Here is a 26,335-nt window from a genome sequence, read left to right on the forward strand (position 1 = left end):
AGGATTATTTATGAGTTTAGAATATGTTGTAGTATCACATAAAAGGTCATTCACTTTAGAGATATAGTCATCTTTGTTTAAAATCACTACTGTGTTGGCTTTATCTGCTTTATTGACATGTAGATCCTTATTTTTCTTAAGGGCTTGGATTGCTTGGGTGAATCTTTCTGGACAGTTTGGAACACAAGGCTTGGACATAGATGCATACACAACACCTTTACACATGTTCACTTCTTCACTTGTCAAATTACTGAATTTCTCCAAATTGCAAAATGCTCTGGCTATGTCAATACTGTCGACTCCCTTGTTAGAACCATCAAAACTTAAACCATAGCCGAGGGCACACAAGGTATCATTGTCTAGTTGTTTAGAGGAGAGATTCACTACACAGTTGTTATTGGCATCCTTAGTCCAATCACTATTTCTAATAAGGAGTGCCAATTTGTGGTCTATCTTGGCTTGAAGATCAGAACGCTCACGTCTCAGGTTATCAAAACAGTAGTCCAACATGAACTTTTTCCAATAACTCGGTATGGTCATATTAAAAGCACGCTTTTTTTGTCTTACAATACGGAAGGCTTCATCCACTTCAATTTTCTTTATTTCAAAATGTTTCTTAAGGATGATTTCTTGGAACTCATCAAAGGGGCGGTCAGACATCTTCAGGACACGTTGTGGGAGGATTGATCTAGGCATAACTTTTTCACTGAGGCATGTCTGGAGAAATTTCAAACGTATTTTCAATTTGTGGGCCTTGATCATCGAAGAGGAGTATTCAGTAACGAAAGGAGACAGTCCAGGACAGCTTGTAGAGAGGATGAAGAAGTGACGCGTGGAATCCATTTATGCAAGTAAATCACTGTAGGTGCGCGTGATCTAGGTATACATATATATATATATATATATATATATATATATATATATATATATATATATATATATATATATATATATATATATATATATATATATATATATATATATATATATATATATATATGTAAGATTACAAAGCGCTTAAGACATCATTAACCTTCTTTCCTTATAAGTTATCAGCATATACCTAGATCTTTGCACCTACAGTGATTTACTTGCGTATATATATATATATATATATATATATATATAATATATATATATATATATATATATATATATATATATATATATATATATATATATATATATATATATATATATATATATATATATATATATATATATATATATATATATATATATATATATATATATATATATATATATATATATATATATATATATATATTGTAACCGCCAATCAGACGGTTAGAGGGTGAATAATACTTCTCACGTCGTACACGAACATTATAATTCGGTCAAACCTGTTGAATACAATTCATTTAGTATTTCAAGTAAGTCATACATAGGCACTCTTACATAAATGTTTAATCCAATATATATTTACATAACAATCATGGCTATGTAATTAGTCTAACACAAAAACAATGACACAGTCTACCTGTGTACACAATAAGTACTAGTTAAACTTACGTGTTGAAAGTCTAGAGAGAAGCCAGGGTAGGTGTTGACTCTAAGATATGGGTAGCTATACTGAAATGCCCACCCTATAGCCTGGCCCCTTGGCTGGTCAGCTATGGCTGAGTCAGGTGATTATAATTATACATAAACAAACTCCCTTCACACCCTCCAACCTCCTTCTGGGCCTCTCATCTTCAACCATCTCAACACTCTACATTGCATATGGGCACGCATGCCCAATAAACATGACATGAGTTACAGCCTAACATAACATTTGTTTATATGTCATCATAATTATGTACCTCTTGCAGTAACAATATATATATATATATATATATATATATATATATATATATATATATATATATATATATATATATATATATATATATATATATATATATATATATATATATATATATATATATATATGTATGATCCTGACTGTGCCTGTCCCCTTGTTTCATCTTAAGAACATAAGAATGGAGGAAACTGCAGCGGGTCTATTGACCCATACTGGGCAGTCCCGTTTATACCCAACTCCTATTGCTCATATAAGCATCCAACCTATGTTTGAAGCAATCCAGCATATTCGAGTTAATGATGATATTTGGTAACTGGTTCCATTCATCCACTACTCTGTTTCCAAACCAGTGTTTACCTATTTCACGCCGAAATCTAAATTTGTCTAATTTCAAACCATTGATACGAATTCGCTCTTGGTTGGATAGTTTGAGTACCTTTGTAATGTTTTCTTTGTTTAGCCCTGCCTTCCATTATACACCTCTATCATGTCGCCCCTCACTCTACGTCTCTCGAGGGAGTGCAAATTATGATGCTTTAACCTGTCTCTGTATTCAAGGTTCCTAATGCCCGGGATTAGTCTTGTCATTCTCCTCTGGATTCTTTCCAATGATTCTATATCCATTCTGTAATACGGTGACCAGAACTGAACTGCGTAATCCAGGTGAGGTCACACGAGCGCTAGATATAATTTTAAGATGACCTCGCTAGTCTTGTAACTAACACTCCTTTGTATGAACCTAAGTACTTTATTAGCCTTGTTACGAGCAAAAACACAGTGTTTACCTGGCTTAAGATTCCTACTTATCATTACTCCAAAATCTCTCTTGCAGTCGGATACCACAATGGCATCGTTGTTCATCTGGTAACTGGTTTCCCTGTTTACATCTCCTGTACTGAGTACTTTACATTTGTCCACATTGAATTTCATCTGCCATTTTTCCGTCCATTCGAAAAATTGGTTTAGATCTTCCTGTTGTTTTGCAGAGTCCTCGTCAGATTTAATTACACGTCCTATTTTAGTGTCATCAGCAAATTTACTTATGATGCTGTCTATGCCGATATCTATGTCGTTTATGTATATAATAAATAATAATGGTCCAAGTACTGAGCCTTGGGGAACTCCACTAGTGACGTTGCTCCAATGCGATTTAGTGCCGTTTATGCTCACTCGCTGTTTCCTGTCCTGTAACCACGCCCTAACCCATTTAAGGATATTACCTTTGATGACATGCGCTTCTACCTTTCCAATTAGTCTTTCGTGGGGGACTCTGTCGAAGGCTTTGCTAAAGTCGAGATATACCACATCATAATTGTGCCCCTCGTCTACCGATTCGAAAACTGATGAAAATAATGTTAATAGATTAGTTTGACATTAACGCCAGCTTATGAAGCCATGTTGGGAATCATTGATCAACTTGTGCTTCTCTAGGTGGTTTCGAATAGAGTTTGAAATAACTGATTCTAGTAATTTACCTACTAATGATGTTAGACTCATTGGGCGGTAGTTAGAGGATAGTGATCTATCCCCCTTCTTGAAAATCGGTATTACATTCGCTATCCTCCAGGATTCTGGTACTACACCTGTTTTTAATGACATGTTAAACAACTTTGCTAAGGGCATACTAAGCTCATCCTTACATTCCTCTAATACTCTGGCAAATATCTCATCGGGACCAGGTGACTTATTAGGCTTCAGTTTGTCTATTTGCTTATCTTATGTTGTCTTGTTTCCCTCCCTTATCAGATTACTGTATATCAACTCCACTGCAAAATATGTATTTACTTATAAGATATATGTAAAAAAAATAATGATCAAATAATACCAGATGATACTAAATGTTATACAATAATTCCTCGAGATAAATATACTGAACTGTACTGTACAGTATATATCAGGTGCCACTATGAGAACTCAGGTTCTCAACAGGCTCAGCCATGTCAATATTGTTATTATTGTCCATTCTGTATAAGTATTCTTCTGGCTAAATAAACAAACTGGTTCAATATCAACATCAATATCAAAGGTGACTGTATCCAAGTATGCAGAAATAATGTTTGGAGTAACATTCACTTTAAATTTGCAGCTGTGATGTCTGGTGTGGCAGGCATATGTATGGGGCTAATGGTGGAGAAGCTGGGTAGCATCTTCCACGTTGCCAGCAGCATCGTGTCTACCGTGGCAGGCCCAGTTAATGGTCTATTTTTTACAGGAGTCTGTGCACCGTGGGTCAATGCAAAGGTAAAACAAGACTGGAAAGTTGATCTTTTGAGTCATACCATAAGAACCATGTGATAAAAGTAGAGCTGTTTTATATAGCGATATCTAATGACGGTATCTGTTGGTAAATATTGCTGCTTCCCATCATCACAGGGAGCTGTGGTGGGGTTCGTACTGTCGTTCATCTTCAGTGTTTGGGTAGTTATTGGTAAATTTGTGCGAGGAGGGGGGTCGCCTCCCCGCCTGCCACTGTCTACTGAGGGCTGCCCGGAGAACCTTGCCCTCTTCCTTAACGCCACCGTCACCGGCCTCGTCAACAATACCACTCGTCTTGCTGATACTATGTTGACGACCACCGTTCTGCCTGATGCTGTGCCGGCCAACACCACAGCTGTCGATGGGTCAGTACCACCAAACTCTAATTGGTTTTACTTACTTGTCAAGCTGTATGTCTGATGTTTTGGTCCATTTACTACATCTGTTTCACGATCTGACTATACACACCATGAAGCAGTAATGTGTCAAACTTTAAATAGGTGACAAAGGAATTCAAACAGGACATAGTGTAAAGCATTTATTAGCGGTTTAATGTTGAATAATGGACGTTTAGGTTATAAGAACATAAGAACATAAGAAAATAAGGAGTCTGCAATAGGCCGGTTGGCCTGTGCATGGCAGCTCCTGTCGAGAGTTACTACCACTCTCTATCATCCATGAATCTATCTAGCCTCCTTTTGAAACTTTCCAGAGTTCCAGCACAAACTACAAAGTTGCTAAGCTTGTTTCACTCGTCCACCACCCTATTTGTGAACCAGTTCCTTCCTATCTCCCTCCTAAACCTAAACTTATCCAACTTAAATCCGTTGCTCCGAGTCCTATCCTGCTCGGATATTATAAGAACTTTATCTATATCCCCTTTATTGATTCCTTTCACCGACTTTAATACTTCTATCATATCTCCCCGCACTCTTCGTTTTTCTAGGGAATGCAAGTTAAGTTTCTTTAACCTATCCTGATATGGAAGGTTTCTAAGTCCCGGAATCATTTTCGTCATTCTTCGTTGCACTGACTCTAGTGAAGTGATATCCATTCTATAATAAGGGCACCAGAACTGAGCCGCATAATCGAGGTGCGGCCTGACTAGCGCAAGATATAGTTGCAATAAGACCTCTGCACTCTTATTACTTACACTTCTAGATATAAAACCCAATACTGTGTTTGCCTTATTTCGAACATTAACGCACTGTTTTCTATGCCGTACGTCCGGGTTTACAAGTACCCACCTGTCAGATCAAAAAACTTGACTAGTATAACTTAAATATTTGACTCTCCTCGGGGGAAGCGTAAACGAAGGATGAATGCCACCACCAACATAATGATAAACAACAACATTTGTTGGGTAACGTTTAGACAATATCTCTTGTCATCGTCAGACCGAAGACATGACTTACAACAGTATAAAATTCAACATGACAAATAAAATTGAATACAGCTTTGGTTATATTAAACACATAGCAAAAAAAAATGACACTGAACATAAAACATGGAATTATTAATTGTTAAAACCTACCACAAATAACTACACAGAGCAAAGACGCAAAAATTAGCAGCAACTTAGAACTTAACACCAAAGATAAATACACAAAAATTAGCAAATATGTTACATACCAGTAAGAAATAAAGTAAAGAAGTAGAGTGGCAAATAGCGGGTATGAACGAGGATGTTTGGTGAGCAGTGCGTGAGAAATAATAATAAAAATAATAATAATATTAATAATAATAATAATAATAATAATAATAATAATAATAATAATAATAATAATAATAATAATAGTAATAATAATAATAATAATAATAATAATAATAATAATAATAATAATAATAATATTCATAATAATAATAATAATAAACGGTTTATTGAAAAAGTTCTGCAGCCAGAAGGCTGAAAATATACATTGGACATAAAATGGCTTATTACATACATTGGTGGTTTAACAAAAGCCTTCATTTGAGAGAGGTGAAGGAACATACAGTGAACATAAAAATTAATGTTTACACACGTAGATCATGTGAGCTGAGGTGTTGAACAGCAGACACGTAGTGTAGTAACTCTCTCACAGATGGCGTTATGAGGGCATCACGTGGAGTACGAGTTCCCTCACAGGTGGTGTTATGAGGGGCTTGACGTGGTGTAGTAATTCCCTCACAGATGGTGTTACGAGGGGCCTGATGATGTAGTAGCTCCCTCACAGATGGTAAATGAGGGGCCTGATGATGTAGTGATTCCCTCACAGATGGTGTTATGAGGGGCCTGATGTGGTGTAATAATTCCCTCACAGATGGTGTATGAGGGGCCTGATGTGGTGTAATAATTCCCTCACAGATGGTGTATGAGGGGCCTGATGTGGTGTAATAATTCCCTCACAGATGGTGTTATGAGGAACCTCACTTGATGTTGTAGCAACTCATTCACTACGTGGTGTCGTAGCATCATGGGGACACCACGTGGTCTGTTGTCACATGGTAATTTATTGGTTGATAAGAAGGAAATCAAAGAGGTTTGGAAAAAAAATAATAATTACGACCGACTGTGAACGAGAAGTTTATATGGATCGGAGTCAATTTATGAGTACCAGAACCAGTTCAGAGACCATATCCAAGAGTTAAAAGAGAATGAGTGAAGCAAGCAATTGGCAAGAAAAGAGAATGGAACGGCTACTGGAAGCTCGGGATTAATTCATGCTCCTTTGACTTGTAAACTTTCGTCTGTGTCTGTAATTGGCCATCGGGTGCTCCTCCTTGTCACCACACATCCTCAAGGCTTCAAGCAATCTTATTTTTTCCCTTATTTGTCTATTCACTTTATAATCCATCGGCTTGTCACTGCATGCCTGGCTTGGCCCTTCTCCCTGCCCCACATCATGTCAGCAGAAAGTCCTTTATTTTGGCCCAGTATCTCGCTCCACTACCCCTCTCAGTACTGCTAGCAGAGTCCACTCTTTTCAACCCAACTTGATATGCTTTCCTTATGTTTTGTTCCTTAGATTTCCACACTCTCCTTTTGGTAACTCTGTGTTCGTCTTGATACCTACAAAATGTTCTATACTACTCAGGGTATACACAAACACTTGTTCTCTTAAAAGTAGGTTCTTATTCTTGTACGGGAGATATATACAAGGGGACCAAGAAGCTCACTTCCGCACCACAAGGACTGGCAGTCTTCACTCTATGTATTACTGCGCGCTTGCATGTACAGATGCCAGCATTCACAAGCTGAATACATAAAATATAAATATGATAATTTATATACATAACATGGTGCATAATAAATGGAGATATTACATAGAATTAATACATGTTCTGTAATACTTTACTATACATAATTAATAGAATAATATAAGCGTAATATAATAATACACAGCTTAAGGTACTACTTCGTGTCCATATCATACACCTCCCTCCCCCCTATACGCTCATAGTTTCATCTTGAGCGGACCTTTTGTTTCTGAGTCGCTCGGACCTGCGGAGTACTGGGGCAGAAACACAAGGTGGGGATGGATTTACTGTAAGGACATCAACATTAGGGGACTCAACTGGGGAAGGGTCAACACTAGGCAGCTCCATAGGTCGGAGGAAACGACGGTTCCTCCACCATACTCTACCACTAGGAAGACGCACTTGGTAGTCCCTGGACCGGCCAATACCCATGACAACCCCAACCTTGTCCCAGCAGTGAGATACCGGATCTTGAATCCTGACCTGCTGGCTAATACTCAACCTGGGAAGGGGGCGGGCATGACAGTCGTACCGATCAGCGACATCTGCTGCTCGTTCTGCTGCACGGCGGTCACATTCCTCAGTCTTGGTCTGCCATTCTTGAGAAAAAGACTTCGGGTGGGCAGGAACACAAGACCTTTAGGTGATGTCCGTATAGAACCTGGGCTGGGGAGCGTCCGGTGAAGTTCGGGGTGTTGCGTAACTCCAACAAACCTCGATCGAAGTCCTCGCAGTCGATATTTCCTGAGGGTGACACCTTAAGGAACAGGTGTTTCACAGTCTTGACTGCGGCTTCAGCGTGTCCATTCGCCTGGGGGTAGTGGGGCGAGGTCACGACATGACGGACTCCCCAACGGTCCATGAAGTCCCGGAACTCGTGGCTGGTGAACTGGGGTCTTCCATCAGTCCTGAGGCGGAGGGGAACACCAACTTCTCTGAAGTAATGCCTGAAATTCCGGATGGTAGCAATAGCCGTTGTATCACTACCACAGGGGACGACAACAGGCCATCCAGACAGTCGGTCGGCAATGACGAGGAAGGACTTCCCTGCCACTGCAAAGAAATCGGCCGACACAGACTCGAAGGGTCTTCAAGGGTTATCGTCGCACATTAAAGGTTCCTGTTGCTGGCTGGGTTGCAGAATTTGGCACGGCTCACAGGCACGGACGGTACTTGCAATGTCCGCGTCGATTCCGGGCCAAAATACAGTCTGCTTCTCCCGTCGCTTGGTGGCCTCCACTCCTCGATGGCTGTCGTAAAGGCGGGTCAAGGTACGGCGGCGTAGGGCAGCAGGAATAACTACTCGTGGACCATACAAGACGAGGTCTCCGTCACAATAGAGGTCCTCGCGTATTTTCCAGTACGGGAGTGGCGATTCATGAAGGTCGTATCGGTTAGATGGAAATCCCTGGGACACACAGTCGACGAGCCGGATGTAGGAAGGGTCGGCCCGGGCTGCGGTGTGGAGATCTTCAAGGGTCTTGTCTGCATCCGGTGCTGTAGACTCTTCTGATGTGAAGACGGCCTTCAATGAAACTACTGACTTGAGGGATGCAGCATCTGTAGAACACAACGTCTCGTCCTCTGGGGTGGGGCAACTGACAGGGGCGCGGGACAAGGCATCCGGGATGCACAACAGCTTACCCGCACGCCACACAGCCGTGAACAGATAAGGCGAAAGCTTCTCTTTCAAACGTTGAAGGCGAGGATTCTCTACTGCATCCAAAGAGTAGTGATTGATAACACTGGGCTGCATTTGAAAAAAAATTCATGAGGTGCGGGGTTTCTTAGCTGATTCTTTATGTATTTTGCGTGCTGATTCCAAAAATGCCGTTCATTTTGCCCAATTAGGTCAGATTTTTATGCTATGGGAATTAGGAAAAAATCGAAATTCTTAAATATGATGTCCAAATTTTTATGCAAAATATATCATAAGAAATGTAACCACAACACATAGGACCAAAATATGTCAACTACATAGATGCCTTTACAGTTAGACATGCATAAATGGCTGTCGCAGAGAATTTCTTTGGTGGTTGGTGTCTGGGGGTTCCCGTTTCAGACACCAACAGTAGTCGGCGAGCATGTTGATATCCCAGCGACCCTGGTACCGCTCCTCCATTACACGGATATCTTGATGGAAGCGTTCTCCTTGTTCCTCACTCACATCACCACAGTTCTCTGGAGAGTAGTCCAAGTGGGAGCTGAGGAAGTGCATCTTGATGGACATGCGTGCACCAAGAACTTTGTAGCTCAGAAGTAGGTCCTCAACAACTCGTCCATACTCTGGACTTCTGTAGTTGCCAAGAAAATTGGAGACAATAGACTTAAAGGCATGCCAGGCTTTCTTCTCATTTACAACCATGCTGCAATCAAACTTGGGAACTTTGAAAAGCTCTCTGATCTGAGGGCCATCAAAAATTCCTGCATTCAGCTTTGCCTCACTGACTTTTGGAAATTTTTCTTTCAGAAAATTGAAAGCCTGGCTTTTTTTGTCCAGTGCCTTTACAAAGTTTTTGAACAGACCGAGCTTGATGTGCAGTGGCGGAAGAAGAATGTTCTGCGGATTCACCAGAGCATGGGCAACAACATTGTGAGAACCTGGAGTAAGTCCACTTCTTGCAGGCCAGTCACATTGCATGTAGTGCTGCTTGTCTGCTCGACTATCCCACAGACAGAGGAAACATGGAAACTTGGTGTAACCACCTTGTAGGCCCAGCACCATGGACACAACCTGTGGAAAAAACAGATTAAAAATATGTTTAGCTGAATAGTTTTATTAATAAAAGATATTAACACTTCATAATATGACAGTATGTCGGCAGACATAATTACCTATTAGAAAAACTGTCAACAAAATATAAATTTTTGAAAGCAACTGTTTTTGGTGTATTAAATTACCTTGAAGTCTCCACAAATCTTCCAATTGTGGTCTTTATACTTCAGAGCAGTTAACAGATACTCCATGTTGTTGTAGTTCTCATCCATCTGCACTGAATGTCCCACCGGAACAGACGCGACCTGGTTTCCATTGAACAACAACACAGCTTTCAAGCTTCTTTTTGAGGAGTCAATGAAGAGCCGCCACTCTGATATATTGTATGATATTCCCATAGCTGCAATGAGTCCACTGATATTGTTGCAATACACCAATGAAGTTTCCTTGTCAAAACTGAAGAACTTGCGAAATTCCTTGTCACGGTTACGGTACCAGGCAAATGTTGTTCCTGGTGCTAAGACATTGTGTTCGCAAAGCCGTGATCCTAGTAGTTGAGCTGACTCCTTAGACAAGCACAAGTCTCTTGTTAAATCATTCAACTCAGCTTGACTGAAGGGTATGGGATCTTTTGCAGAAGCTGTGGGCAAGTATGTACTAGAAGCGTCAGTCTCTTCTATGTCTTCATCGATATCATGATCGTCATCGAGTATCATGTCCCTATAGTTTTCTGGTGGAGTTAGAATTGGTATTCCTGGTCCGTGAGGAACTGGTTTGATGGCTGAGGGTACATCTGGATACTTAACATGATGTTTGTTCTTCCTGTTTATACCTGAAATGTGAACGAAAGATTTAGTATCAAGATAGCATAACATATTAACTTACAGATATATTTAAGAATGCATGAACATACTGCATTTGATATATTAGTATTGATGTATTAGTATAACTCACCCTGAAGGTTTGTCATGCAGAAGTAACAGTCCTTGGTATGATCTCTGCCTTCCCTCCATACCATAGGAATGCCAAATGGTAGACGTTGAATCTTCTTGTTGCTCCAGCGCCGCAGATTTTCAACACATGTTTTGCAGCACATGTGAGGGGCAAAAGCTTTATCTTGGTCTCCAAGTTTCATTCCAAAGTATGCATGATATAAGTTTTTCACTAGGGGAGTAATGATGCACTGTCGGTCTGTCATTGTTACACTACCGCATACATAGCAAAACCTGTTCGGGTCGTTCTTGCACTTCCGATTCATGATTAAATGTACAACTCTTTAAGAAGAAAAAACAGGTGTGTATATGATTAGAAATATGCGTGTGTGTGTGTGTGTGTAAGAGAGAGAGAGAGAGAGAGAGAGAGAGAGAGAGAGAGAGACGCACACACTCCCACTTTCTTGAAGTCTCGAGAGACACTGACTGAGGGTCTAGACTTTAGAGGCACATCGGGGTGGTTGCTAGTACATGCCATGTACCACCAGATGAAAAAGAAATTTAATTGTGAAAAAATATATGTATAAAAACACGGACATATACTCTTTTCCTTTGCATCACGGCGGACATTTAAAGGGCCGGCGAGCACGTGGGTGTATTTAAATGCATCGTAAGGGCATTAAAACTGACCGAAATCTTTTCTGTGAGGCTTGCCAATGTCTCGGATGATTTTTTTAATGAACGAATATGAGGACCCCATTTTGAGTGAAAAATGCCAATATTTTACCTGAATCTCCGCTTAAAATGCTATAGCACAAAATTCTGACCTGATTGAGCAAAATGGATAACATTTTTGAGATCAGCATGCAAAATACACCCAGAAAAGCTTAATAATACACAAACCTCAAAAACTATGCAGGGCAGTGTAATAATAGGTACAAGAGGGCGATGATCCGTGAAGAGGGTGAAGTGCTGAAGTCCTATCAGGTAGAAGCGGCACTTCGCCATCGCCCAGACAACAGCCAACATCTCCAGCTCAATCGTGGCATAACCGGTCTCAGCGTCCGTCAGGAACCGGGATCCACACTGAATTAAGCGGAGTTGTCCACCGCCATAGTCCTGCAGAAGGGCGTAACCAACGCCGTAGAGTCTGGAGGCGTCAGTCTGGAGGACGGTGGGTAGGGCTGGGTCGTAACAGGCGAGGACAGGTGGACTCAAGAGGGCTTGCTTGACTTGCTGGAAGGCCTCTTGATGGTCTGGGGTCCAAAGGAATGTCCTCCTGGGGCTCAGCAGGGGGCGTAACGGCTGGGCTGCGGCGGAGATGTCAGGTGTCAATTCAGCCAGCTGATTGACCAGACCCAAAAAAGAACGGAGGTCTGTCAGGTTGGCAGGGGTTGGAAAATCTCTGATTCCACTTAACTTCTCCGGGTCAGCTGCGATACCTGATGCTGAGAGAGTGTACCCACAGAAGTTCACTGATGGTGCGGCGACTACAAACTTGTCAGCGTTGAGGGTAATCCCGTACTTTCGACATCTGGTGAGAACTTCATATATTCGGGAGAGGTGGGCACAGTAGTCTTCGTCATGGAATAATATATCATCAACCACCTTGACACAATTCGTGACTCCTTGAAGGGCCGCGTCACCACGTTGACAGAATGCATCGCCCGTAGCGGCAAATCCCATGGGGCCTCTGCAATACTGATATCTTCCATATGGTGTGATGAATGTATTCAAATGTTGGTCTTCGGCCAACTCGATCTGCCAATAACCACATAAGGCGTCCATCGTTGTAAAAAACTTTGCCTTCGGGTCCACATTTCGAACAGCTGCGAAGGGTGTGGGTGAAGGGTGGGCTGGACGGGAAACTTGCTGGTTAAGTTTTGACAGATCGGTGGTGATTCGTACTCCACCACGAGGTTTGGCGACGGGGACGAGAGGGTGGCACCAAGGTGAAGGTTCGTCTCCGGCCGGCTTGATGATTCCCTGAGCAACCATGGAGTCAAGCTCTTGTCTGACTAGCTCCTTGTAGGCGTGAGGAATCAAACTAGGGGTGTGGATGGCAAAAGGTGTGGCACCATCCTTAAGATGAATCTTCATAGGTGAACCCACCATCGGCTTGAGTGGTGTGGATCCCAAAGATTCCTTCGTAACCAACACGTCAGCAAACTCCTTGAGAAGGTAAGCTCTTGCATCAGAAGGGGACGTGTTAGTAGAGATAGAGAGTTCCTTCAACATGTTGACATGGGTGACCTTTAAAATAGGTTTGAGGAATTCCATGGAAATAATGGCCAACTCTTGACAATGGCCATATGATAAAAGCGGAGTCGGGATACCACCATGAACATCAATCCGGGCTGAGCAAGACTGCTTACCAAAAGTAAGAGTAGCCCAGAAAGATCCCAAAGCTGGAGCCATCTTGGAACCATCAGCTGTCAGTTTCGTTGTCTGAGGAGGGGGCTGTAGGTTGCTCCCGGGTATTCCCAAACTTGCTAAGTGTTGTGGACCAATTACTGAGACGTCAGCACCGGTGTCAGGTAACATCTGAAGACTGGATAATAAGTTACCGTAAGAAATGACGACATTGATGTGATGGGGCGTCGTGTCTGTGGAACAATGCACACGACGGCAGGAACGACTGGACACAGCGTCTTGATGCTTGCCAGAAGGGGGCGCGCCAGCACTACCTAAGGATGACTTCTTGGATCCTAGGTGGTGTCCTTTCCGTGTCTTCTTACGACAACATTTGTCATAATGGCCCACACGACCACAAAGTCTGCACTGAACTTTGCTAGCAGGGCACTTGACTGTGTAAGCCCAGTGACCCTGGCGGTCGCAACTTCTGCACACGCTTTGAGCAGCTGGGCACTGGGAGGAATTATGCTGTCTCGCACAGCTGTTACATAAAGCTGCTGCTGAAGGTGTAGCTGGAGGGTAAGGGGTGGGGTTACCTTGCTGCTTCTTACCCTTTCTGTAGGAAGATATCGCCCTCACCTGGTTAGGTTGTGAACGTAAAGCTGAAGTCGCACACCTGGCGGCCTCGTACGCTCGACATTTTGTAACTACACCTTGAAGGGAGGAAGTGGGGTCAAGGGAAATGAGACGCTGAACTAGCTCTTCATCTCGGACACCCGTTAAAATGATTGTTTTGAGTTGTGTCTCTTCACAGACTTGAGAATTTCTAGGACAAACATCAACTCCCTCTGAACATCTCTTGATTCTTACAAGAAATGCATCAAAAGATTCTCCATCAAGCTGTTTACATTGGAGGAGTTCTCTTCTTCTGAGTGCTTCGTTGCGCTGTCCCTTAACATGTTCCTGTAACTTGTCGAGCACGGCCTCTACCGTCAGAGTTGTCGTAGGAGGCACTTGAAGTGTGTGCTCGAGAGTACGTTGTGTCTCTAAGGACAGGTACATACGAAGCTGTATCATCTGTTTCGGCTGTGATAAACTTGACAAGTCAATCATTGTTGCATAGTCTTGCCAACGTCGACGCCATTCCCGAAACATCTGATAAGAAGCGTCAGACTTCAGAGAGGGAGGCGTCTGTACTGCAGCCTTTTGAGGTGTTGTTGATCCGACTCTGGGAAATGAGGTACCAGTACCACTAGTCGTATCAACATTAGTAGCAGCAGACGAATCTTGTACGGTAGATCGTTGTGGGGAGGCTAACAGAGAAATCAAGACTTCAAATCTGGCTTGATCCTCTCTTCTTCTCAGGTCATCCTCACTTCTACGTATGTCTTCGAGTTCTCTGCATGTTTGTTCCTCTTTGTGGTGTCGTCTTTCAGACTCTTTGTACCGAATTTCTTCCTCATTTCTCCTTGCAATATCGTCCTGGAGTCGAGAAGTTTCCATCCACTTAATCAGTTGAAGGAGATCTGTGGACGTATGCATCGCAGGAGAGCTTGCTCGCGACGAACGAGGACATTCTGTGGGTGACTGGGCGTTGTCATTGTGGGGAACGTGGGGCCTGAGCGTGGGTGGGGAGAGGTCTCCCAGATTTATACTCATCCTCCCATCGTCCAGGGCATCTTTTTAATCCCTGTGAGACATGCCGACAGCTTCTGTACTCTATCTGTGCAAAAGACCGGGTCAGCCCCTCGTAATCTATGCACAGAATTACAGAAGTTTGAAGTAAGTCACAAGAATTTAATATAAGGTGAATGCGTGTGTGTGTGTGTGTGTGTGTGTGTGTCTGGCGGTAGGGGAGGCTTGGCTCGCTGCCAGACGTAGGAGCAACTGGGCAGCGTCGAGCGCTGGTCGGTTAGTTACCCTCCGACTAGAGACGCACTGCTGGACCATCTCCCTTAGTCATCTGACCGCAATTTGCACAGACAATTATGATTAAAATACACAACACATCACTTCACAAAACACTTCACTTCACAGCACAGCACTGTACACAGCATAGCACTTCACAACACTGTAAGTCTAGAGGCTTGTAGTAGTCTTGCTGTAAATCCATGATGAAGCGGAAGAAGAGACGCCATTAACACAGTCTGGGCGGGAAGGCTTGTCCACTCTATCTCACTGAGAAATAATCACTGAGCCATCTGTGTTCGTCTTGATACCTCCAAAATGTTCTATACTACTGAAGGTATACACAAACACTTGTTATCTTATAAGTAGGTTCTTATTCTCGTACGGGAGATATATATACAAAGGGACCAAGAAGCTCGCTTCCACACTACAAGGACTGGCTGTCTTCCCTCTATGTATCACTGCGCGCTGGCCTGTACAGATGCCAGCATTCACAAGCTGAATACACACAATGTAAGTATGATAATTCACATACACAGCATGGTGCATAACAAATGGAGACACCACACAGAATACATGTTCTGTAATACTTTACTATACATAACCAATAAGAGTAATATAAGGATACACAGTTAAGGTACTACTTTGTGTCCATATCATACAATAATCATAGTCGTGGTTGTTATAATCATTGTCGTGGGTGTTATAATCATGGTCGTGGGTGTTATAATCACAGTCGTGGTTGTTATAATCATTGTCGTGGTTGTTATAATCATGGTCCTGGTTGCTATAATCAGTCGTGGTTATGATCATAGTCGTGGTTGTTATAATTATTTTCGTGGTTGTTATAATCACAGTCGTGAGTGTTATAATCATAGTCGTGGTTGTTATAATCATGGTCGTGGTTGCTATAATAATGGTCGTGGTTATGATCATAGTCGTGGGTGTTAAAATTATTGTCGTGGTTGTTATAATCACAGTCGTGGTTGTTATAATCATGGTCGTGGTTGTTATAATCATGGTCGTGGTTGTTATGATCACAGTCGTTGTTATTATAATTATTGTCGTGGTTGTTATGATCATAGTCGTGGTGGCTATAATCATGGTTGTGTTTGTTATAATCATAGTCGTGGTTGTTATAATCATGGTCGTGGTTGTTATAATCATGGTCGTGGTTGTTATAATCATAGTTGTGGTTTTTATAATCATGGTCGTGGTTGTTATAATCATGGTCGTGGTTGTTATGATCATAGTCGTGGTTGTTATAATCATAGTCGTGGTTATTATAATCATAGTCGTGGTTGTTATAATCATAGTCGTGGTTGTTATAATAATGGTTGTGGTTGTTATAATCATTGTCGTGGTTGTTATAATCATTGTCGTGGTTGTTATAATCATAGTCGTGGTTGTTATAATCATAGTTGTGGTTGTTATAATCATGGTCGTGATTATGATCATGGTCGTGGTTGTTATAATCATGGTCGTGGTTGTTATAATCATGGTCGTGATTGTTATAACCATAGTCGTGGTTGCTATAGTCATAGTCGTGGTTATTATAATCGTGGTCGTGGTTGTTATAATCATAGTCGTGGTTGCTATAGTCATAGTCGTGGTTGTTATAATCATGGTCGTGGTTGTTATAAGCATGGTTGTGGTTGTTATAATCATTGTCGTGGTTGTTATAATCAATCATTGTCGTGGTTGTTATAATCATGGTCGAGGTTGTTATAATCATAGTCGTGGTTGTTATAATCATAGTCGTGGTTATTATAATCATGGTCGTGGTTGTTATAATCATATTTGTGGTTGTTATAATCATGGTCGTGGTTGTTATAATCATGGTCGTGGTTGTTATAATCATAGTCGTGGTTGTTATAATCATAGTCGTGGTTGTTATAATCGTGGTCGTGGTTGGTCGTGGTTGTTATAATCACGGTCGTGGTTGTTATAATCATGGTCGGGTTATAATCATAGTCGTGGTTATTATAATCATGTCGTGGTTGTTATAATCATGGTCCTGGCTGCTATAATCATGGTCGTGGTTATGATCATATTCGTGGTTGTTATAATTATTTTCATGGTTGTTATAACCATGTTCGTGGTTGTTATAATCATGGGCGTGGTTGTTATAATCATGGTCGTGGTTGTTATAATCATGGTCGTGGTTGTTTTAATCATGGTTGTGGTTGTTATAATCATGGCTGTGGTTGTTATAATCATGGTCGTGGTTATGATCATTGTCGTGGTTGTTATAATCATGGTCGTGATTATGATCATGGTCGTGGTTGTTATAATCATGGTCGTGATTGTTATAATCATGGTTGTGGTTATGATCATGGACGTGGTTGTTATGATCATAGTCGTAGGTGTTATAATCAATGGTCGTGGTTGTTATAATCATAGTCGTGGTTGCTATAGTCATAGTCGTGGTTGTTATAATCATGGTCGTGGTAGTTATAATCATAGTTGTGGTTGTTATAATCATGGTCGTGGTTGTTATAATCATAGTCGTAGGTGTTATAATCAATGGTCGTGGTTTTTATAATCATAGTCGTGGTTGCTATAGTCATAGTCGTGGTTGTTATAATCATGGTCGTGGTTGTTATAATCATAGTCGTGGTTGTTATAATCATTGTCGTGGTTGTTATAATCATAGTCATGGTTGTTATAATCATGGTCATGGTTGTTATAATCATGATTGTGGTTGTTATAATCATGGTCGTGGTTGTTATAATCATGGTCCTGGTTGTTATAATCATGGTCGTGGTTATTAGGTAGCCTAGTGTAAGTATCTAGTATACTATAGTAAGGAATAGAATAAAGGTTAGAATAAGTAGTTAAAGAAATATTCGCCATAAAGAGAGGTTAAAATCATAATTCTTTTATTATTATGAATCACCGATGATCATTCCGAGATAAATTATATTATGAAGAGAAGTGACTTAAATTCTGGTTAGATTAGTCACCATCTGCTTAAGTCATCACCTGTGTTAAGTCATCATAGTCATCATCTACATCAGTCAGTTTTAGGCCCATCTCACATGACTGACCGACCATCGATGTTCATTCCGCGCGAGGGTGTTAGTTTGCAATGCGTCTTATTGTTTACTCTGGTGGATGTAAGACCTCCTACCCTCACTGACGTAGCTATGGTCAATTTGGTGTTATTCTTCTTTATAAATGCCTTCTAATCTGTCTCAAGTCTATCTGTCCTGTCTATTGCCATCCCAACTGTCTGTTCATCTGCGTGGTGTTTGATTATAAGCCCGTCTGTACTCTTTGTGTCGTCAAATCTGTCTGTCTTATCCGTTGTTGGTGTGTGTCTGCCTGTTTGTGTAATGCAGGGGTCACCAAACTTTTTTCACAGTGGGCAGGATAACTGAAAGAATGACGAGAGCGGGCCGCATAATCATTCTGTTCAATACTTGCAAGCCAGAACGAAAGCCATGGAAACCATGGTAACGTCAGGGCGTAGGCGGAGCTACCACGGCGGGCCTGATGAACTGACGTCGCGGACCGTAGTTTGGTGACCCCTGGTGTAATGTGAACCTGTCAGTCAGCTGTCTGTTTGTCTGTCATGTTAGTTGCCATATTGTCTATTTGTGCATATATGAATCTGTCTATTTTTGTCAACCTCCTGTCTGTTTCACTGTCTATATTCACCCTGTGTCTATTGTAGTCATCTTTTCCATGCATTCCTGTTATTATCTTTTTATCTCTTCTCCTTTTCCATGTACAGTCAGCCACAGGAATAAGTATTAACTGTAGCTGTAAGATCATGTGGTAGCGGTGAAACTGCGCATCCAGACGCATGATGAAACTCAGCTCCCCCCACCTGTTATCTCTAACTATTTTTGTTTCCCCGTCTTTCTTCTATTTACTCATCTTCCTTCCTTTACTAATCCAAACAACATTAAAAAAAAAGTAGGCTAAGAGAAAAAGTGGGGGGAGGAGGAGGGAGCCGTACGATAACTGCAATCGTCCAGCCGGCTGACAACGTACAGCGACAACTTTTGCCAGCGTAAATAAAATGGTTAATTAATGCCTTCCTAAAAAAAAGCATCGACATGGGACCAGGTTTGTTACCACTCTACGAATTTTTTTGCGATTTTTCCACCAAGTTTGATGAAAAACGATTGTGCCGTTTCGGCTGCCCAGAACAGACAGACAGACAGACAGACAGACAGACAGACACACGGCTATTCCTATAGTATATTAGATACAACCATATTCAGTGTAAATCCAAACTTTAATATTCTTACTCTTTCCATATTCCTTGTACTGTAGCCTTTTTCACCATACACACTGTCCAAACCTTCTGTGTGTATCCCACATGGCCGCTTAGGTCACCACCAAGCATTTTAACTTCCTCTCACCCAGCTCCAACACTCTCACCTCATTCCAGTGTAATATCACGACTTTTGAAGTTTGGCTCTTACCTTCTTATGTCTATAACTTTCTTGGTTATATTTCTTTTATTTTCTTCATTTTCTGTCTTTCTTGGTGCTTATTGTATTTCTTTTAATACTTTTGCTTATTTGTTTATTTTGTTTTATTCTCAGATTTACTTAGTTATATTCTGTTCCGTGGATTATCCTGGGAGAACCACATTCTTCTCTATTCCTACACACGAGTGAAATTACTTACATTCTCCTGCTGCCACCAGTAGCAGGAAGTGGTGGCAGTGATGGTGTTAGTAACAGGAAGTGGTGGTAGTAACAGCAGGAAGTAGTGGTAGTGATGGTGCTAGTAACAGGAAGGGTGGTAGTAACAGCAGGAAGTGGTGGTAGTGATGGTGCTAGTAACAGGAAGTGGTGGTAGTGATGGTGCTAGTAACAGGAAGTGGTGGTAGTAGTAACAGGAAGTGGTGGTGTTAGTAACAGGAAGTGGTGGTAGTAGTAACAGGAAGTGGTGGTAGTAGTAAGAGGAAGTAGTGGTAGTAGTAGCAGGAAGTGGTGGTAGTAGTAACAGGAAGTGGTGGTAGTTGTAACAGGAAGTGGTTGTGGTGAAGGTGTTAGTAACAGGAAGTGGTGGTAGTAGTAGCCGGAAGTGGTGGTAGTAGTAACAGGAAGTGGTGGTAGTAGTAGCAGGAAGTGGTGGTAGTAGTAACAGGAAGTGGTGGTAGTAGTAACAGGAAGTGGTTGTAGTGAAGGTGTTAGTAACAGGAAGTGGTGGTAGTAGTAACAGGAAGTGGTGGTGGTGAAGGTGTTAGTAACAAAAAGTGGTGGTAGTAGTAACAGGAAGTAGGCGGCCAGCGCGGCGTGGGTGTGGTGGAACGTCCTCCCTGATCTAAAGTGTTATTGGTGGGGACATACTCTCTGTGTGGGAGCGGGAATTTGACAATGTGTCCGTGAATATCGGATATCACCCTAAGCATTGCCACCCAAGGTTTCTTCTCATCCCTTACGGCATAAATTGTAAATATTCCCGGTGTTCACCGGCGTTCTCCAAGTGAGTGGTGACCTGTGCTGGGTCGGTGGTGGGATAATGAGGAGGCTCGGCGCCAAGGTCAGTGTCGTTAGGCCTACTTTGACAGGGGTGGTCCCGAGACTATCGCTCCTATGGGGCCGAGAGTGCTGCCCATGCGGTCGCCCCCCCCCCCCCACCATAGTAACGGACACTAAATATAGGGTCTCGACGAACCAAGTGAGTATACATAACTGATATTACACCAGTGAGACCATATAAATAGTGGTTATTTGTGCCAAGGATATATAAACAAGTGCCTGGTGTGACAAACTCTTGTCCATAGTGTATCATTCTGATGTATGGATGGTCGCTATTAGGGGGGGTAGCCTACACACCCACGCGCGCACTTATGCCCCTACTACCTGGACACAGCAGTCCAGCCTGTCACCTCTCCGCCCTTCCCTCATAAGAACCAGTATAATCTTGTGCCTGGGACTAAATCAGATGTTCGGAGGCGGACGTAACCGTCGCCCAAGGTGCTGTTCACTATGCCTGGTAACATTCTTTGCTGCGTCTGTGCTAGCCCGAACCAAAACTGCACAAATTGTGTTTGTGCGAGAAACAACCGACCATGTGTGGATTGCAGGAAGCTAGACCAGTGTCGGAACCCACGTCGCAGGGAGCCGACACAGGTGGCCACAGTGGATATCGCCGGGACCCAACTACCCGATGATATCCGAAATGATAGCAGTGAGTCTACTCAACCCGAAAATGTAGTACTAACAAATGCTGCTCCCTTAGTAGCAGGTGTCCACGAGGAGAATGAGAGACAGCCACCTCAGTGGAATGGCATGTCGATGGAAAATGCAGACATATGGGTCAAAGAAACGTACTCAGAAATTGTCAAGTGGTCGCCCGCTTACTTATTTGAACCACCCAAGTGTGCGGCCACCAAAGAAATGATTCGGGAGATGACTCGCTTCATGACTGATTACACTCAGGACCGCTTCCTCGCCCCCCTAGCTCTTCAAATACTGGCAATAATACCACATCTATTTTGTCAGAGGACACACAAAAAGGCTAAGCACAAAGAAGATGTGGCAGCAATGAAGAGAAGATTGACAATGTGGCAGACTGGGGCCCTAGATGATCTCCTATGTGAAGCAAGAACACTGCAGGAGAGACTAAAAATTATGGGTGACGGAAAGCAAAACACCGATGACGTGGCAAGAAAATTTGGAAACAAAATGCGTGTGGGAAAAGTGTCTCTTGCGGTAAGATCTCTCACAGAGGAATCCTCCGGTGAGGTGATGCCAATAAACAGAGAGACATTAAAACTATTGAAAGTGAAACATCCCCCTGCAAGCGAAGATGAGGGCATCAGGTTCCAGGGTGACTATATCCCACCAAATGCTGTCCTGTTCGAGAAAATAACAGGAGAGATGGTGTGGAAAAAGGCACTGAAGACTCGAGGAGGAGCCGGCCCTTCAGGTCTAGATGCAAACGGTTGGAGAGTCATCCTCAGCACAAACAAGTTTGGCCCTGTAGCAAGCGATCTCTGCACTGCCATTGCCGCCCTTGCAAGAAAGCTTGCATCCTCTAGCTGCCATCACCTCCAGGCCCTGACGGCCTGCCGCCTTATTCCTCTGGAAAAGAAACCAGGATGTAGACCTATAGGGGTGGGGGAAGTGTTGAGGCGGATCATCGGAAAGTGCATAATGGAGGTGGTAAAGGATGATGTCAGGGCAGCAGCAGGGAACCTACAAGTGTGTGCTGGCCACCAGGCTGGTGGGGAGGCGGCCATTCACGCCATGAGATTGATATTTGAGCAGCGTGATTGTGAGGCCGTTCTCCTGGTGGATGCTTCAAGCGCATTCAACATACTTAACCGCAAGGCTGCACTGCACAACATCAAGATCAAGTGTCCAAGCTTTGCGATGTATGTTGAAAATTCGTATAGGAATCCTTCAGACCTCTACATAGTAAATAACAAGGCTTTACGAGGTGATACCATCCTACAGTCGACCGAGGAAACAACACAGGGGGACCCCGTTGCAATGGCAATGTATGCAATTGGTCTATCAGTGCTCCAACAAGAAATAAAATTTGAAACAACTGGGGTCAAACAAGTGGCATATGCTGATGACCTTACAGGAGCAGGAAAAGTGGAGTGCATCAAAAAGTGGTGGGACTTGGTAACATAGCGAGGTCCACAAATAGGGTACCACCCAAACGCCAGCAAGTCATTCCTCATCGTGAAGCCAGAACATTATGAACGGGCATTGGAGGTTTTTGGCGGAAGTGAGGTCAAAATAACTAAGGACGGCCAAAGACATCTAGGCGCAGTAATTGGCACTACGGACTTCAAGACCGAGTACATGGCGGGAAAGGTGAATGAGTGGGTTAGTGAAATCCAAGCTCTGTCTGAGATTGCTAACACAGAGCCACATGCGGCCTTTGCAGCATTCACCCATGGAGTCAAGCATCGATGGAACTACCTGATGCGTACCATCCCTGAGATCGGACCCCTCCTCCACCCTCTGGAAGAAGCTATCAGTGTCAAGTTCATTCCCAAACTAGTGAAACACCCTGACTTAACCCCAGCAGAAAGAGCACTTCTTGCACTTCCACCAAGACTGGGAGGGATGGGACTAACTAATCCAGAGGAGATTGCTGCCACTGAACATCAAAATTCACTTAAGCTCATGGCAGCCCTCACGGACCACATAATTGCCCAGAATGCAACAGGGGAAGTGGATACCAGCGAAGTAAATAAGATTCTTAGGTCCATTACGACAGATCGACAGCACTGCCAAAATGAAAAGTTGCAGCAACGATTGCTGCAGGTTCCAGAAAATTTGAAAAAAAAAGTAGTTATAGCGCAGGAGGTGGGCGCCTCGAACTGGTTAACTACGTTACCGACAATGGCAAATGGTTTCAGTCTCAATAAACAAGAATTTACAGATGCCATTGCTCTAAGGTACGGTTGGCCAGTAGAAGGATTGCCCTCCCAATGCGTGTGTGTCTCTTCCTATGATGGCGATCACGCCATGGTCTGCTTCATATGCATGAGGCATGACGAGGTAAGGGATCTCACAGCAAATATGTTGAAGGAAATCTGCCGGGACGTCATGGTAGAACAGGACCTCCTTCCATTGGATGGCGAGATCTTCCAACACAGGACTTCAAACACATCTAACGAAGCCCGCGTGGACGTCAGTGCTCGAGGATTTTGGACCCGGGGACAGCGAGCTTTCTTCGACATCAGGATTTTTGATCCCATGGCCGCATGTCACCGTAACCTAGCTCTCGATGCTGCACATAGGAGGAACGAGAACGACAAGAGAAGGGCATATGGGGAGAGAATTCAAAACGTTGATCAAGGCAGCTTCACTCCTCTAGTGTTCACAACCTCTGGTGGGATGGGCCCAAGTGCAAGATGTTTCTACGCCAGACTCGCGGAGTTGATCTCCGAACAGAAGCAGCAGCCCAGAATTTATGTCACAGCCTGGATGAGATGTCGACTGTCTTTCTCTCTCCTTCGGTCGGCTTTGCTTTGCCTCAGGGGAACGAGAGCTTCTGCCTCTACTCGGACAACTGCTGCAGATATTGACTATGAGGCTACAGTCACTGAATGCCGCATAGATCTGCGGCTCAACTAATTTAACACTCATAGGATAGCCTCTTATGTATTAGGATATTTAATATTAAGGTAAATAAATGGTGGCGAAGGTGTGGCTATTGGGGGAAGCTGGAGGCCACGTTAAAAAAAATAAATAAATAAATAACAGGAAGTGGTGGTAGTAGTAGCAGGAAGTGGTGGTAGTAGTAACAGGAAGTGGTGGTAGTAGTAGCAGGCAAGTGGTGGTAGTAGTAACAGGAAGTGGTTGTAGTGAAGGTGTTAGTAACAGGAAGTGGTGGTAGTATTAACAGGAAGTGGTTGTGATGAAGGTGTTAGTAACTGAAAGTGGTGGTAGTAGTAACAGGAAGTGGTGGTGGTGAAGGTGTTAGTAACAGAAAGTGGTGGTAGTAGTAACAGGAAGTGGTGGTAGTAGTAGCAGGAAGTGGTGGTGGTGAAGGTGTTAGTAACAGAAAGTGGTGGTAGTAGTAACAGGAAGTGGTCGAAGTAGTAACAGGAAGTGGTGGTAGTAGTAGCCGGAAGTGGTGGTAGTAGTAGCAGGTAAGTGATGGTAGTAGTAACAGGAAGTGGTGGTAGTAGTAACAGGAAGTGGTGGTAGTAGTAACACAAGTGGTTGTAGTGAAGGTGTTAGTAGCCGGAAGTGGTGGTAGTAGTAACAGCAAGTAGGTGGTAGTAGTAACAGGAAGTGGTGGTAGTAGTAACAGCAAGTGGTGGTAGTAGTAACAGGAAGTGGTGTTAGTAGTAACAGGAAGTGGTTGTAGTGAAGGTGTTAGTAACAGGAAGTGGTGGTAGTAGTAACAGGAAGTGGTTGTAGTGAAGGTGTTAGTTACTGAAAGTGGTGGTAGTAGTAGCCGGAAGTGGTGGTAGTAGTAACAGGAAGTGGTGGTAGTAGTAACAGGAAGTGGTTGTAGTGAAGGTGTTAGTAGCCGGAAGTGGTGGTAGTAGTAACAGGAAGTTGTGGTAGTAGTAACAGGAAGTGGTTGTAGTGAAGGTGTTAGTTACTGAAAGTGGTGGTAGTAGTAGCCGGAAGTGGTGGTAGTAGTAGCAGGTAAGTGGTGGTAGTATTGGAAGGTGGTGGTATGGAACACAGTAGATAAAGAGCTATAAGTTTCGGATGTCGCTGGTAATTCAGCGGTGGCGTGATGTCATATATGTGACGTCACGAGCCTCTACGTAAAAGTGTCTAAGAGAATTCGTAAAAATACAATCAGGAACAATATCTGGAATCTCCTGATCTATTATTGCATTTACTTGCCGGTTTGAAAAATTGCTAGTTTGTAATGCCGCCTTAACAAATGACAGTAAGTATTATATTTGAAAGATGGATTCATTATAATGCACATTTCTTCCACAGAACTCAATCTAACACTATCTACGAGATCTCTTACTGCTACACGGGCATAATTGCTGTGGCGCTGACATTTATAATCAGCTCTCTCGTCTCTCTGTTGACAGGTGAGAACAGTTTTTCCTCTCGGTATCGTGCAGCTTCTCACTTACTTTACATGAAAAGTGCCATTTGTATATTTTGTCTTTGTCCTGGAAGAATTACCACCCAATATTCAAACATGTACTGTAAAAGTAATTATTTTTTAGCATAAAGCTAATCTGTGCAAGTTCTTGTTGATATAACTCTATAGATTTTGTCTGGTAATTCTACATTGATTGTAAACAATAGAGTCAGATTTTATTCAAGTAAAATTATCCTGAAACTTAGATATTGACTAATGATGATTCATAAATAATGATAAATTAGATAACAGCTTCGTTAATCCTGGCAGGTCCTAACAGCCCTGAGGATGTGAGAGAGGGAGTGGTGAGTCCGGCATGTGCCAGAGCCTACAAGCGTGTGTGGGAGAGTGTGAAGGGTCGCCCCACCTACACAGTCACCCAAGACATTATCAACGAGGAGGAGGAGTTTAAGATGTTGCCCAGACATAACACTGATAACCTCAACACTCCCTCTTAGATCCCTCCAGCTGGTCCCTCTCTGAGACTCTTAGTTCCCTCCAGCTGGTCCCTCTCTGAGACTCTTAGTTCCCCCCAGCTGGTCC

At 42.8% G+C, this 26,335-nt stretch overlaps 1 protein-coding gene across 1 annotated transcript; it reads left to right on the forward strand.

Annotated features, from left to right (window-relative positions):
* Positions 1–3,949: 3,949 nt before the first annotated feature.
* On the forward strand, positions 3,950–26,250 carry LOC121865130 (sodium-coupled monocarboxylate transporter 1-like). Its single transcript, XM_042364455.1, has 4 exons — positions 3,950–4,066; positions 4,199–4,446; positions 25,636–25,736; positions 26,063–26,250. The coding sequence occupies exons 1-4, from the start codon at positions 3,950–3,952 to the stop codon at positions 26,248–26,250; spliced, it is 654 nt and encodes a 217-aa protein (XP_042220389.1).
* Positions 26,251–26,335: the final 85 nt, after the last annotated feature.

The sequence above is a fragment of the Homarus americanus genome, unplaced genomic scaffold (genome assembly GCF_018991925.1).
Source record: "Homarus americanus isolate GMGI-L3 unplaced genomic scaffold, GMGI_Hamer_2.0 scaffold2539, whole genome shotgun sequence".
Classification (NCBI taxonomy): Eukaryota; Metazoa; Arthropoda; class Malacostraca; order Decapoda; family Nephropidae; genus Homarus; species Homarus americanus.